Source organism: Ailuropoda melanoleuca, chromosome 14 (genome assembly GCF_002007445.2).
Source record: "Ailuropoda melanoleuca isolate Jingjing chromosome 14, ASM200744v2, whole genome shotgun sequence".
Lineage (NCBI taxonomy): Eukaryota > Metazoa > Chordata > Mammalia > Carnivora > Ursidae > Ailuropoda > Ailuropoda melanoleuca.
Genome location: NC_048231.1, coordinates 27,609,196 through 27,624,828, shown reverse-complemented (window position 1 = coordinate 27,624,828; position 15,633 = coordinate 27,609,196). Strand labels below are relative to the sequence as shown.

At 39.0% G+C, this 15,633-nt stretch overlaps 1 protein-coding gene and 1 long non-coding RNA gene across 4 annotated transcripts in view; one reads left to right on the top strand and one right to left on the bottom strand.

Annotated features, from left to right (window-relative positions):
- Window positions 1-3,103, bottom strand: part of TTC8 (tetratricopeptide repeat domain 8) — a 52,365-nt gene extending 49,262 nt beyond the window's left edge. The window contains exon 1 of one of the 3 annotated variants that reach the window (XM_034642634.1): window positions 2,910-3,103. In XM_034642634.1, the coding sequence (XP_034498525.1) occupies window positions 2,910-3,023 (114 nt within the window). In that variant the 5' untranslated portion in view covers window positions 3,024-3,103. The remainder of the gene's footprint in view (window positions 1-2,909) is intronic. The other 2 variants (XM_034642633.1, XM_034642632.1) reach the window with 2 other exon arrangements.
- The window catches only part of LOC117796010, a 34,970-nt gene extending 28,194 nt beyond the window's left edge, over window positions 1-6,776 (top strand). Inside the window, exons 2-3 of the long non-coding RNA XR_004620280.1 lie at window positions 2,364-2,514; window positions 6,719-6,776. This is a non-coding gene — a long non-coding RNA (uncharacterized LOC117796010). The remainder of the gene's footprint in view (window positions 1-2,363; window positions 2,515-6,718) is intronic.
- Window positions 6,777-15,633: the final 8,857 nt, after the last annotated feature.

The following is a 15,633-nucleotide window of genomic DNA, read 5'->3' as shown; positions in this document are numbered from 1 at the left end:
TAAGGGAGATAATCTGTCCTTCTGCCCCCCCACCCCCAAAAGGCACCAGAGATCACGTAAGTTTCAGAATACTGTCTTAATCAAAATTGGTTAGGTTTCCTTCCTTCAGGACCTTCCAGAGCCTTTAATCGAAGTATGCAAATACGCCAAAATTCTTTATCATTTAGCTAAAATCTGGAAAAAGGCACAGTAGATGGGAAAATGTGCTGGGAAAAGTTGAGAAACACACCATTTTGAAAAATTTGGCTATATAAGGGCCAAAGAGGCAGCATAGTATAGATAAAGAGAATTTACCAGCTTTGTAATTTTGCACAAATTACTTTACCTTGCGCCCCAGTGTACTCCATCTGTAAAATGGAGGAAATAGTACCAACTTCCTAAAATGGTTGAGGATTAAATGAGATGACTTATAAAATCCTCTGAACTAAGCCTAACACAGAGTAAACAATAAATGTTGGCTATTACTTTTGATACCTACTTTGCAAGGTTATTCTAAGCACAGAAATACTTATAATTTTTTTTTAAAGATTTTATTTATTCGACAGAGATAGAGACAGCCAGTGAGAGAGGGAACACAAGCAGGGGGAGTGGGAGAGGAAGAAGCAGGCTCTCAGTGGAGGAGCCTGATGTGGGGCTCGATCCCAGAACGCCAGGATCACGCCCTGAGCCGAAGGCAGCCGCTTAACAACTGCGCCACCCAGGCGCCCCTAGAAATACTTATAATTGACACAACTTATGCCTGGCAAGAATAAGCACTCAGCAAAAGGTCATTTAATTGAACACATACAGAATTCTGATCACAGTGCCTAGCACCAACTAAATCCGAGTTCACAGGCACAGTACTGTACTGAATGCACAATGATATTAAGATTATAGGATCTTTTTATTTAAAGATTTTTTTAAAAATTTATTTGAGAGAGAGAAAGGGCGAGAGAGCACAAGCAGGGGGAGCAGCAGAGGGAGAGGGAGAAGCAGGCTCCCCGCTAAACAGGGAGCCCGACGTGGGGCTCAATCCCAGGACCCCGGGATCATGACCTGAGCCGAAGACAGTTGCTTAACTTACTGAGCCACTCAGGTGCCCCAAGATTATAGAATCTTAACCATTAATAAAAACAGCTGCTTTGCCTATAACGACATTTCCCCATGACAGTACGTCTCCCTAGTATGATAACGGTGAAGGTATCTGACCCTTGCCCACTACCAAAAAAGTAATCAGTGGTCAAATAAATTTCAGAACTATTGTATTAATCAAAATTAGGTAAAATTTAGTTTCTTTTCTTTAGAACCCAGAGCCTTTAGTATGAATCTTCAGTCTCTAAGTAGGGAATATACAGTTCCCAAATGCATTGAATGAGGAAACTTCCTTTCCCTAAGCAGTTCTTGGGACTATTGCTCTGTGGAACGCAGAATGGAAACTACCCTAAACCAATGGAAAAACGGAAACAGCAAGTAAAGTACTTGCAAACCATTGTGCCTAGAACAATGTCTGGTACATCACGTAGAGTATTACCAAACTTTTGTTGTACAAATGTAAAGGGGTCAATATTTTATAACATTCCCAGATATATTTGTGGAATCTTTTTCTGGTTTTTTTGAGCAGCATCTGTGGGACTACTGTGGCAAGAAACACACTTAGAAAAATGCTTCCCAGGGCAGCTGGGTGGCTCAGTCAGTTAAGTGACCAACTCTTGATTTTGGCAGGGGTCAGGGTCCTGGCACCCAGCCCAGAATCGGGCTCCACGCTCATCAGGAAGTGGCTTGAGTATCTCTCTACCCTTGCCCCCCACTTGCACGTTCTCTCTTTCTCTCTCTGAAACAAATAAATCTTTTGAAAAAAAAATGCTTCTCCATAGAAACACAGTTCTATTAACTAACATGAACTAACACAAAAGAATCTAGCTTAGTATCCCCACTAACATGGATTGTTCTATCTATCTGAAAGTCAAATTGTTCACCTCAACAGGTTATCCTCCATCCACTTGCTGGAACCTAAGGCAGAGCCTAGTAACAGTGTTCACACATATGCCTCCACTTATGTAACTCCCCTCAATTTCCCCTTTTTTCCTAGCATCTCCAAGGTAACACCACTAGAGGAAAGCTGGGAAACCAGCTTTTACTAGAAGCACTGACAAACTGCCACAGCTCTTCTCTTATTCTTTTTTCTCCGTTTTACCTCTTCCAGGAACTACAGGTGGGCCACCGGAGTATATGACCACTCTCTCTATTTAATATCTTACTTCATCTTATTACTGTAGTACAGTAATAGTTTAAGTTCTCTTAAAACCATTGTCATCATTCCTTTTAGGCTTCCCCGACCCCCCATTCCTGACTCCTAATAGTAAATATATCTCTTCCCCTCCTAGATTCTCATTTCTCCAACTTGTATTATTTGCCTCAAAATGCACTCATGTCGCAGAATCAAAGCCTCCTTCACTCCTGGACAACAATCTTAAGATGAAGTGGAGAGATCACAACGTTTGATCCAAAAAATTAAGGCAGCTCTTTCAACAAGAGGTGAGAAGTTACAGATCTTTGTTTATACATCGTTTTAGAAATTAATAACGCACACGCAGCGAGCTTCAGAGTCCATCCCTATGCAAGTATAAGTGAATTCTCAAAGTTCTGCGCCAAAGTAAAATTCGGGACTTTTTAAGTAGTCCTTTAAGGGACCCGTAAAGGAAAGGGGCTGCTGAAGTTTGAGGAGGGGGAGGCCATGGGACAGCACTCGAGGGTCCCGCGGGGACGCCGGCCACGGCTCTAGGGGGTCTCGTTCCAGATGCCTGTGCTGACCACACGGTCAACTTCGCCCTGGCCTTCCTCCCCGGAGCCCCCACCCAGCAGCCGGGGGACCCCCCAGTGCCCTCTGCCTCTCGCTGGAATCCACAGGGCTGACGGGGTCTGGCTGGTACCTGGTCATAAGGGGACTTCTCCAGCATCTGCGTGCACAGATCTGCGCAGAGCTGGAACTTCCTGCGCCTAAAATAGCTCCAGGCCAGGAGCAGCGGCTCCATCTCCGAGCCCATGGCGGCAGAGGGCGGCCCACGAAGGACCAGGGTCCGGGCCAGGAAGGGCGGGGTCGAGGAGGAGCCCTAGGCGTCCTGCTCTGCCCGGCAACGCACGGCGGCAGGGGCCTTGCTTGAGAGGTGCCCGTATTGCGCCTGAGGAGGGGAAAAAGAAAGCCCAGCACGAGCAGAGCTCAGCTACAAGGCTTATCAAACCTTGGTTGCAAAAAGTATGTACTTTTAGAGGATACGTATTTCATTAATTTCGAGAAGAAGGCTCTATGGCTAAATTAAGAGGTAGTGACTTAGACACCTCCGACTGGGGTCCTCCACTCTAGCAAAGGAGGAGCGGTTGCCTAGCAGCCGAACGCTCTGCTTACTTTGCGAGAATCTGAGAAAAGTCCCAGGAGTTGACCCTCACACAGGTCACTGTCCTACTCTTCCCGTGTGCGCATTCTTGCCCCTGTCATTTGCCCTTCGGACTCTAGAAACACAAACGTGAGAACAGTTTCTTCAATACCATATTGCCCACCAGAACCCAAAGACCTACAACCTCAACTTCTCCAGTTTGTTTCTTCAAGTCCTCAAAAAAATCTCAGTGTTCAAATAGAAAGGGGCATTGGATACTGCTTAGTCCAACCGATGCATTTTACAGGTGAGAAACTGATATCGGCCCAGAGAAGAGAAATTATGTACCTAAAGTCGCATGAAATTAGGGAGCTGGACTGTAATCTGGGTGACTACAGGCTGTTAATACCGTTTCTACGATGCATACAGATTCTGGATTACAAATTGGTGACGTTTTTACAAACAAAATAACGTAACACAAAAAGTTAAAAAACGGAGCTTTTTCAAACGCCATCTCCAAGCAGTTGCTGTTTGTCAAATGCTTACTTGTGCAGAATGATTTCTTGAGGCACAATTGTGACTTCCCTCTAGAGATTTACAGAGATGACAAATACCTTTAATGGTTATGAAAAAGAAGTGTAACTGGGCTAAATCCAGGTAGACTTCATTATGGAGAACTAGGAGATCTTTTTTCCTTGCCTCCTTTCTACCACAGAGGGAGAGGCAAGAGAGGAAAATTAACTTAATACTGAAGAACTTTCTGGTCAGGTCTAAATCTCCTTTATAGATGAGAAACAACAACTCTTAGCAAAGATAAATCACTCACGATTTTCTCAAACTACTAGGGTACCATAATGCAGACATTATATTCAATCTGGATATTTATATCTTTCATAGGTATCAAAATAAAACTACCTTTCTAACCTGAGAAATGGGTTGAGATTAGTTTTTTTTCTCCTTAACAAGCAGTTTTTCTTGAATTTTTGCATCTTAGAAGCAAATAGTTATGTTTATTATAATTAGTCCATTTTTGTTTCCCTCAAAGCGCCTCTAGAAATGTCTTCTGTCCTAAGCAGCATATTGTTTCTGGGAGTCAGGTTTTAGGACCACAAATGCTGCCAATTGCAATTGGGCTCAGTATTTCAAAGGGGCTTTTTATTTTTTTATTTTTTTAAAAAGATTTTATTTATTTATTCGACAGAGATAGAGACAGCCAGCGAGAGAGGGAACACAAGCAGGGGGAGTGGGAGAGGAAGAAGCAGGCTCATAGCAGAGGAGCCTGATGTGGGGCTCGATTCCATAACGCCGGGATCACGCCCTGAGCCGAAGGCAGACGCTTAACCGCTGTGCCACCCAGGCGCCCCCAAAGGGACTTTTTATTTTCTGATACAATGTAAGCAGATGCTGTGTAAGTAATTCTCAACTCCAGCTCAGTATTAGATTTTTAAACTAAAATTTTTATTTTAGATTTCCCTTATTGTTAACGTTGTTAACATTTTATATTACTATGGTACATAAATCACAACAAAGGAACCAATACTGGCACATTGCTATTAACTCCGCAGTTTATTCAGATTTCAGTAGGTTTTCCCTGATATCCTTTTTGCATTCCAGGATCCCACTTTGGATACCTTATTACATTTAGTTATTATGTCTCCCTTCCCTCCTCTGGTCCCTGTGACAGTTTCTCAGACCTTGTTTATAATGACCTTGACAGTTTTGAAGAGTACTGGTCAAGTATTTTGTAGAATGTCTGGAAATCTTTTAAAAACGCCAAATTCCATCCTTAGAGGTTCTGATGTAAATAGTTTGAAAATAAATAAATAAATAGTTTTATATAGAGCTAAAGCATCAGTTTTTTGTTTTTTGTGTTTTTTTTTTAAGTTTCCCAGTCAATCCTAATAGGCAGCCAGGGTTGAACACCATGTTGAGTTCTACATGGTCTTGCATATATTGAGATTATTGCCAGCTTCCTACACAGGAACAAGGTTTTTGTAAGTGGGAAAAATAAATACATAAATATATAAATAAGTATGGAAGTTAAAAAGAGGCATTAAAAATATTTTAGGGCCATAATAATTTATCTTAACTTCTTTCAGAAGGCTGCTATATATTTTTCTTTTAAAAAAGTCAAATGGATGAAGAAAATTGTATATTACTTAGCAAAATGCAGTGAAGCATGTCCAAGTGTAGCATAAACTGTGCCTTTAAAAGGTTATAAACATTTTTTTAATCACGTAAACATGTTAGTCAATTATATGAATGTGTAAATAGATCGTATTACATTTTTTATTTCTAATCCATAATGCAGAAACCATTTTTTTAAATGGCATGCTAGCAACAGGAAAAATACTAAATGTAACAATTCCTAGTGAAAAGGGTAGATAGGAATTACTAGAGCCATTTTCCTACTGAAGAAAATGAAGCACAGAGAAACAACGGGTCAGTTTCACAATCAGAGCTAGATCTCAGTTCATGGATCCTTATCTTTTGCTCTCCAGCAACTAGATACCTCTAGGTTAATTCAGTTTAAAGTCAAATGCCAAAGATAATGTAACTTTAAATGCCAAAGGTTAAATTTTCTTAAATCTTAAATTGTTATTATTCAGGCCATTTAAACTTGACCCCAAAAGAGAAGCCAAGTTAAAGTGGGATCTTCTCTTGGTCAACAAGTATTTGTGTAGGCCCTATGCTTGGTGAAAAGAACACAGAGATGAACAAAAGAGGTCTCCAGCCCCAGGGGTACTTAGAATAAAAAGTAGTTAGTAGAAAGTGCATTGGATTTGAGGTCAGACTGTGTTTTCTCAGGCAAATTAGGCATCAATATAGGATGGTGGTTAAGAAGAGGGCTCTGGAGCTAGATTTCCTATATTTGAACTCCTGACTCTCCCATGAACTAAATGTGGGGATCTTGGACAAGTGGTGTGATGGTCCTGTGCCTCAGATATGTGCTTCATCTATAATATGATGTGTGCTTGCTGCATTCTTTAAGAATTTTTGATTCTGCGTTAAAGGACAAGAAAAACGGGATGGATGAAACTCATAAGAAATGTTAACTATAGATAGTAAGTATATTAAAGACCTATAGGACATGTTAAACATAGAATAGACATCTATGTGTTAAACACATTGAAAGGATGAAAAAATGAGAGTGTTACTTGTGGATAGAAAGAGATGGAAAGCAAAATAAACCTTAAATATTCATAAAGCACAGATCAGCTTTACCAACTCAAACTGGCCACCCATTGGCATCACCCATTCTAGCACACTTGCCCTCTGCTTAAAATACATACTGTTGCTCATCAGGTTATCACAGAGCTATAGCTGTAGCCATGCATATTTTAATAGCCTCTTCATCTCTCCAATAGAACAAGCATGTATTGGCACCACAAACCTTCTTCCATCTTCAGACTTTCTTGCCTGCCCTTAACTCTGCTCCTTGTAACCATACCACCTGCAGTAAAGAAAAGTGGTGCAAAGAGAGTTAGAACGTAGGAACTTTGAGCGACCCACAGGCAATGTGGTCCTTCCACCTATTTGTGGTAAGTTCTTAACCTACCCAATACCTTTCCCTTTGCTTCTCACTGTAGATTTTAAGCTGATTTGACAAACTAGCTGATTTGAGCATTTTAGTTTGGTCTATGAAACTTTCAATTCTAGGACTTCCGGGATAGCCTACCAGCTTGTGTATTTAGAGGCCACCATAGCGTTTCTCCACTATATATAAAATGGGGATGATGATGATGACTACAGCAATGATGATGATGAGGAAGTGACTGTCATCTGGGATGGTTATCGATATCAAGCCAATTTAATTTAGGTAAGGCATAATTACATCGTCTTTTCAAAGAACACAGAAACACATTGGGATGGAAACCAACAACATATGCAACCAGGGATTGCCTCAATTTTCTGTCAGACACATTTACTATATGCTAGAGAAAGAGTACTTTGAGACAATACCAAAGAAATTGGAGGTGGTTCTTTTTTCCCCCGGTTCCTTAATAAAGTGTGTAATAAATATCTATTGAAATTTATGGGGGCACCTGGGTGGCTCAGTCTGTTAAGCATCTGCCTTCTGCTCAGGTCATGATCCCGGGGTCCTGGGATTTAGTCACACATCAGGCTCCCTGCTCAGCGGGGAGCCTGCTTCTCCCTCTTCCTCCGCCACTCCCCCTGCTTGTGCTCCCTCTCTCTCTCTCTCAAATAAATACACTATGTTTTAAAAAATAAAATAAATAAAAAATTCTGACAAGAAATAATGGAAACTGAAAAACAAATTTTCAGTTACCAGATTTGGCCATTAGTCACCTATTTACAATATTCGTCAGTGTCATTTCAGCAGAGTCAAGAGAGAACAGGCAAAGAAATCTGAGTGCAGTCGGCTAAGGTGAGAATCAGACCTAAGAAATAGACACGGGAATATTGTTATTCTTTTCAAGGAATAGTCACTCGTGCAAATGATTTTAAAATACTTGCAGGGGCACCTGGGTGGCACAGCGGTTGAGCGTCTGCCTTCCGCCCAGGGCGTGATCCCGGCATTGTGGGATCGAGCCCCACATCAGGCTCCTCTGCTATGAGCCTGCTTCTTCCTCTCCCACTCCCCCTGCTTGTGTTCCCTCTCTCACTGGCTGTCTCTGTCTCTGTCGAATAAATAAATAAAATCTTAAAAAATTAAAAATAAATAAATAAATAAAATACTTGCAAAGCCACATGCATATGCTTGACTTAATGGAAGTTTTATACTTTATCGTGATTCACTATATAATTGATACTGTGTAAGATTTTTTAAAGTTATAAGGTTCTCCTACTGGTAGTTGCATAAACCACTGATTCTGTGGTAGAAATTTTTTTCTAAACTGGATATAATCTGAAGTAACATGTTTACAGTCTTTTTGCTCAGGGAGAAGTGATACTTTTATACTCCTAGACTCTACTGAAAAAATGAGCTCATTATTAGCACCAACATGGAACTTATTCTACTTTTTAAGTTTTTTTTTTAAAGCCACAGTGTGAACAATTCTCAGCAATATACAAGCAAATGCTACTCAAAATTAAAGTAGGAGTTACTGGGGCACCTGGGTGGCTCAGTCGGTTAAGTGTCTGCCTTCGGCTCAGGTCATACCAGGGTCCTGGGATTGAGCCCCACATCTGGCTCCCAGCCTGCTTCTCCCTCTCCCTCTGCCCCTCTGCACAGCCCCCCCAATCATGTGCTCTTGCTCTCTCTCAAATAAGTAAATAAAATCTTTAAAAAAAAATACAGTACGAATCACTAACAGATTTATCTATTTACCGATATAACAATAGCTACCACTTATTGAGCTCTTACTCTGGGTGGGTTGGACACAATATTAGGTTCTATACGTGCTCTTAACTCTCCCCACTAACCCTGCAAGCTTGGTACTATTATTGTCCCCATTCTACAAAGAAAGAAAGAAGACTTAGTTGCTTGCTCAGTCATCCAGCTAGTCTGTGGCAGAACCAGGGTTTGAACTCATGGTGAGTCAAGATCCCACACCCTACACCAAATGTGCAACTTGTATTTTTTCAAATGTACAAGATGCTCTAGCAATAGTGAATTTCTCCCTATTCCTTCTACACTTCGTGTACTTTTGGCATTCCATGCCTTTGCACATGCTGTCCCATAGCTGCAATGTCTTATCTCCTTCCCCCTGCCTTTTGTCTGCTTGGCATAGATCCAAGCCAAAGTTCAACTCTATGTAGAACTCCACTGATTCTCCAAAGACCTGTCTACAGGATATTCTCAATACCTCTCTTAAAACCTGTTGTGCTACATTTTAATATCTGTCTCCCTAGTAGATTTTAACACTAATCAATCCTTCCCAAAAGCCTAGCATGGTGGAAGCATGGCAATAGACATATCATAGATTTTCATTGAATGAAGTTCAGTGAATACTATATTTTCTACCAAATTCAAAATTGAGAGTTATATTTTGAAATAAATAGTTTAATGTTTGAATATGCATTTTGACATCTATTTAAATGCTTAGGGAGCTAATTTTAACCATGTCAAAACTTAGTGCTGTACAACTTGTTTTCATTATAATGCCAAAACCTTGGAAGATCAGTCTATATAAATATAGTCCACCTAAAGCAATTTGAAGATTATTTTTAAAAAGAATTAAAAGGAGATGATCCTTAAAGGGTTAAAAGTCTACCAAACTGGCTTTTGGTCTTTGTTTTCTAAAATAACCAATTTAAAAATCTTTACGTATTTATATATATATGTGGATATATATATATATATATCATATATATCCACATATATATATATGTATATATGGTACAAATTGTCAAAAAGTTCATTTGTTTTAAGCTAGTGGATATTTTTTCTAATACTTTTCTATATGTTAATTCCAATATTGCTAGATAAATGTTTCTTAAGATCTCAAATAAGCTTTTTTTGGCAGATAATTTCTTTGACACTTCACAGAATTTCTGATACAATCCTCTTGATAATTCATTATTCACCAAGCATTTATTGAATGCCTACCTGTGCCAGGCACTTTCTAAGGTATGGGTACGGTGATTATTAGAGTTCTCTCCTGTCATGGACGGGAGAAGAGATTACAACTGTTGGTAAACTACTAATATACCTATCCTAAACCACGCCAACATCATGATACTCCACTCAATGATACACCCTTAGAAGCATTCCCAGTAAATTCTGGAATAAGACATGCTAGCACTACTATTATATAATGTTGTTCAGAAAATTATAGTCAATGCAATGAACAAAGTTAAGAAGTTTGGCTATTGGAAAGGCAGAATCAAAATATTGTTGTTTCCTGGTGGCAGATAATTGTCTTTCTAGGAAATTTTATTTGGAAGTTTCTTATTTTTTTTTAATATTTCATATTTTGTACCTTATTGCACACTCTGAATCAGTGTCTTGGAATGCTACCTTCATTATATGCTAAATTCTAGAATAGAAGGAATACTGTTTCTGGGTTGTCTGTTCAGGGTCATTGACATAAAGGTCAATATTTTTGAAAGTATAACACAGTTTTAATTTCTGTAGCTCTAATTATAAATCTTCACTTTTTTTCAAGTCTTCAAACTTATGTGAGCCTTTATTCGTAGAAAAGCTATTTGATGCTATAAAGGTAGTCACAATGCAATATTACGGGCATTTCAAATACTTGAACAATAAGTTTTCCTAACCTACTGGGAAATATTCTCTTAATACTCTGCTACTACTATAGTAAACTCCAGATCAAAAAAGCCCTATAAAGCCAGTGACTTCCTTGAAAATAAGGAAAATGCTTCTCAATTTCTGCACCTGAGATGCACTATGTTAACCTCAAATTACTGACCATCTGCCAGGATCTATTTTCTTCTTGTGGCTGTTGAATGAAGCTATTACCTGTTATTTTGGCAAAGGTCTTAAGAAAGTGAAAATACAATTATTAAACATTCCCTTTTATTCTAAATTTGCTTCTTTTGGTCTGAATTTCACAAGCAATTATGCATCCGCTCAGGTGAGCCATCTAGGTGTTCTAGGAAATATTTATCAAGACCCTTTGATTCATATCACATACGACAACCCAAACAATTTTAAGCCAAACACATAAAGAGAGGCTGATTACGTTCAGTTGCTTTTCCCATCAAGCTTCTTGTACTCTGAAAATCAGATTCTGAAGTCTGAAAAATGAATTAATTCTCAACAATTGAAGTAGGCTTAGAACTCTGTTGGCGTAAATTCTATTTACGTGACAGACAACCACTCTGACACCATCTTGTCCTCATGCAGTTGGACATGATATGAAAGAGTACCTTATTTCTATTCATTGGTAAGGGTCATACAGATTCTTCAAAATCTTTCTTAAAAAAAGAAAAATAGACCTAGATTCTTTTCACTGAAAAAAAAATGACAAAGAGCAAAGCAAAATCTACTATCATATGACACTTAAAACATAGAGAATCCTAGTATAAATATTTAAAATAAAAAATAAAAGTATAGTAAATTGCTGCAGCCACTGTGGAAAACAGTATGAAGTTTCCTCAAAAAATTGAAAATAGAAAAACCATATAATCCAGTCATTCCACCACTGGGTATTTACCCAAAGAAAATGAAAACACTAATTTAAATAGATATATGCACCCCTACCTTTATTGCAGCATTATTTACAATAGCCAAGATATGGAGATAACCTACGTGTCCATCTATAGATGAATGGATAAAGAAGATGGGATGTATATATATACATATATATATATATATGTATATATATACACACATACATAGATATATATAGGAATATTACTCAGCCATTAAAAAGAATGAGATCTTGCCCTTTGCAGCAACATGGATGGACCTAGAAGGTATTACGCTGAATAAAATAAGTCAGTCAGAGAAAGACAAATACCATATGATTTCACTTATATGTGGAAGCTAAAAGAAATAAAACAAACAAATAAATAAGCAAAAAAAAGGAATAGACTCACAGAGAACAAACTGATGGTTGCCAGAGGGGCAGGGGAAGGGGGATGTGCAAAATGGGTGAAGGGGAGTGGGAGATACAGACTTCCAGCTATGGTAAGAATAAGTCACAGGGATGAGAGGTACAGCATAGGGAATCGTGACAATGGTATTGTAATAGTGTTGTAGGGTGATGGATGGTAGTTAAACTTGTAAGCATAGCATAACATATAAAGTTGTCAAATCAGTATATTGTACACTTAAAACTAATGCAACATTGTGTGTCAACTACACTTCAATATACTTCAAATTTTAAAAATACAAAATAAAAGTACAGATTTTTAAAATGCAGTACACACTGTGTTATTACATCCCTGCCTTCTAGTCTGATCTGCCACAAAGACACTTATATACATGTATGAGAGGAGGGCAACTGAGTAAGAAAGCGTCTTTGATTTGGCTAGCATTCTGCTCATTTTTTTAAAAAATTGAGTTCCGGAAATGCTCTAACACCACCATCCAAACTCCACAGCAATACTTAAAAGTCCTGCAGCTCTTGGCGACTTCTCTGGCCAAATCTCATCCCCTTATCTACTTGCTTACTCCATTCACGTGACACTGGCCCCCTTGCTGGCCTTTGACTGGGCTTAGCAGGGCAATTTTGCCCTTTGTCTTTGCTGACAGCCACATTCTTCCCCTATATATCCACTCTGTCACTTAATGAAGAAGTCCTTCCTTCTGTCATTTCGTGAAGATCCCCACTGAAATGTCACTTCATTAAAGAGGTCCTCCCTACAAACCAGCCCATCCCATTTCCCTGCCGCTTTGTTCTCGTAGTACCTACTACCCCTTACCATATTTCATAAGTATGCCCCTGTACATTATTATCTATGGCTACCCCCTCTTCCCCAGAATGCAAGCACAACGAGTTGATACTTTGCCGTATCCTCAGTGGCTAGAATAGCGCTGGGCGCATAAAATGTCCTCAAAAAAATATTTGCTGAATGAATCGCTTTCTTTCCAATAATACCATACTAAATAATACAAGTTGTAGGCCACTATTTGAGTTTAAAGATCCAACTATTGATTAGCATTTTGATAAATATTAACACTTGATAGTATGGATTATTTAATTGAACATAAGATCTATGCTTCTTATGAAACCAAACAGAAAATTATCAGTGCAAGAACCCATTCTGTTCATAATCTCTGGCCTCAGCCCTCTCTTTGCTGTTAGGGTCAATAACAGAGTGCAACCCTCATGATATTCATTACTAGACACATTTAGCAGAGAAATGATGAAGAAGGAGTCCAGAAGAGTCATCTGCCCAGCAGACTGCCTACTCTCCCTTACATCCTGACCACCCATCCCTGAACCCCTACTGGCCCTTGAGAAGAGGAGAATGTCTAGAGTTGCATGGTGAGACATATTTTGTCTACTTGTGAAAGTGTCATATTTACACTTACTAGCATTCCCCTTCCCTTCCTCAATATCCTGAAAAATTGTCTACTTCACACTGGAAGTTCTTTTTTTTTTTTTTTAAGATTTTATTTATTCATCAGAGAGAGAGAGAGAGCACAAGCGGGAGCGGAGGGGCAGAGGGAGAGGGAGAAGCAGACTGTCCACTGAGCAGGACCCTGAGCCGAAGGCAGATGCTTACCCTACTGAGCCACCCAGGCGCCCCCACTCTGGAAGTTCTAAAGTTCTAAGCATTTGTAGGGTGTTGAATTCCGTTACATGACTCCTTTTCCTTCAGGATGTTGTGGCAGACTGTATTATTATCCCTGGTTATTCATTCACTCCTCCCCTGCAAGGAGATTAAACATAATCACCCATTGTTGCCATGTGACTTGACGTTGAGTTGGGCCCCATTGACACTGAACCCGGCTGGCCATGTGACTTGCTGTGACCAATGGGTTATGAGCAGAAAAAGAATGCCACATGTTCTAAAACTTTAAGAGTCTTCCTGTGGTTGGCTTTGCTCTTTTCCCTCTGCTCCTTCAGCCTGAGACCTGGAAGGAGAAGCGGTGTAAAGCAAAGTACAGCTAAGCCACATCGCCATAGCTGACCTACAACTGCCTACAAACAATGTGAATGGGAAAGAAATGTTGGTTGTTGTAAGCTACCGAGTTGCTTGGCTCATTTGTTATTGCAACAAAACTAATATCGTCATACTCATCTTTTTTCTCCCATAATTAGAATTCGAATATCCATTTCTACAAAATTAACAAGATGTGAAGAAGTCCCACATGAAGAACACTACTAATTTTGTGGAAGGGCATATAAAAAGAAACATAAAGAAATACCATGTTCCTAGATAGGAAGATTACATTGTGGAAAGTTTCAGTTCTCTTCAAATTAATCTATAAATTCAGTGTATTTTCAATAAGTAGAATAGTTGAATTTGACATTCATCAGGAAGAACAGCCCCCCAAAATATCTGAGAAAGAATAGTAATAAGGACAGTCTTGCCCTACAAGATATCAAAAATGTACACCGAAGCTATATAATTAAAACAAGGTGGTACTACAATAGGTGCACAAAGTAGTTTGATGGAATAGAATAGAAAAGCCAGAAATGGCTACACATATGTGATGATCTAGCACATAATAAACATGGTGCTACCTCCCTATACGGCCCAACCTGTTCTTTCTGAAGTCATTCCAATCTCAGAAAATGGTACATCCATCCTTCCAGTTGCTTAGACCAAAAGACTTACGTATATGCTGATCTCCTCTTTCTCAAATATACCCATCCAAATTCATTAGCAAATCCTGTGTTGGTTCTACCTCAAAAATAGATCCAAAATCCACCTCTACCAAACTACTTTGCCCCAACTATCCTTATCTCTTGTATCAATCACAGCTTTAGGCTCCTGGGAGCTTTGTGTTACTCTTTGTCCCTTTATTGACACTACTCAACACAGCAGCCAAGGTGATTCTTTCAAAATATCCTAAGTCAGATCATGTCACTTCTTTCCTCAAAACCCCTCCAGTGTTGGCCATTTCACTCAGATTTAAAAGCCAAAGTTCTTAACGCTGACTCATAAGGCCCCCTCACCCACCTCATTAGATAAGATTTGATTTTATCTAATGCCACCTTACATTGGCTCATTGTACCCAAGTCACATGGGCTTCTGTGCTATTCCCTGAATGGACCAAACACAGTCCCGTATCAGGTTATTTGCACTTACTCTTTTCTCTATCAGGAAGGCTCTTTTCCCAGATGTCCATGTGAATTGCTTCCTCTCTCCTTCATGTTCCACATCAAATGTTATTAGAGTGATCATTCCTGACCATCGAAACTAGTTACATAATTTCCCCAGTGCAAAATGAAAATGCAGGGTTCTTTGTTATTGGAATTTCAAGACAACAGAGCATTACAACATTCAACATTTGGAAAGTTTCAAAGGTAATGCATATTTTTCTATCACTTTATCAGCTGTACATTAAGCCACTGACACAAAAGGAAGACAACTAATTTTTGTTTGTATAAAACATAAACATAATTTAAAACTAGTTTTATGTTTCTGTTACATACAGTAAGACACTCTCTATGATCATGTTGTTTCAATCTTCTTTATAATTTGTCAACACAATATTTCACAAGCTATGAAGCAATAACTATTAGAAAAATAATGATGTTCAAAAATTGTATAAGCTGATGTCAATGATTTAACAGTATACGTCCTAAGCTTTCTTAAAGGTGCATTGTGTTCAAAGGCTAAAACCCCTCAATTTATGATTAGAGTTGAGAGCCATCCCATGTTTTCTTCCTACCACAGAATATTTTGTTTCTGACACTTTCTGAAATCCATGCTTAACCCATCCCAGTTTTTA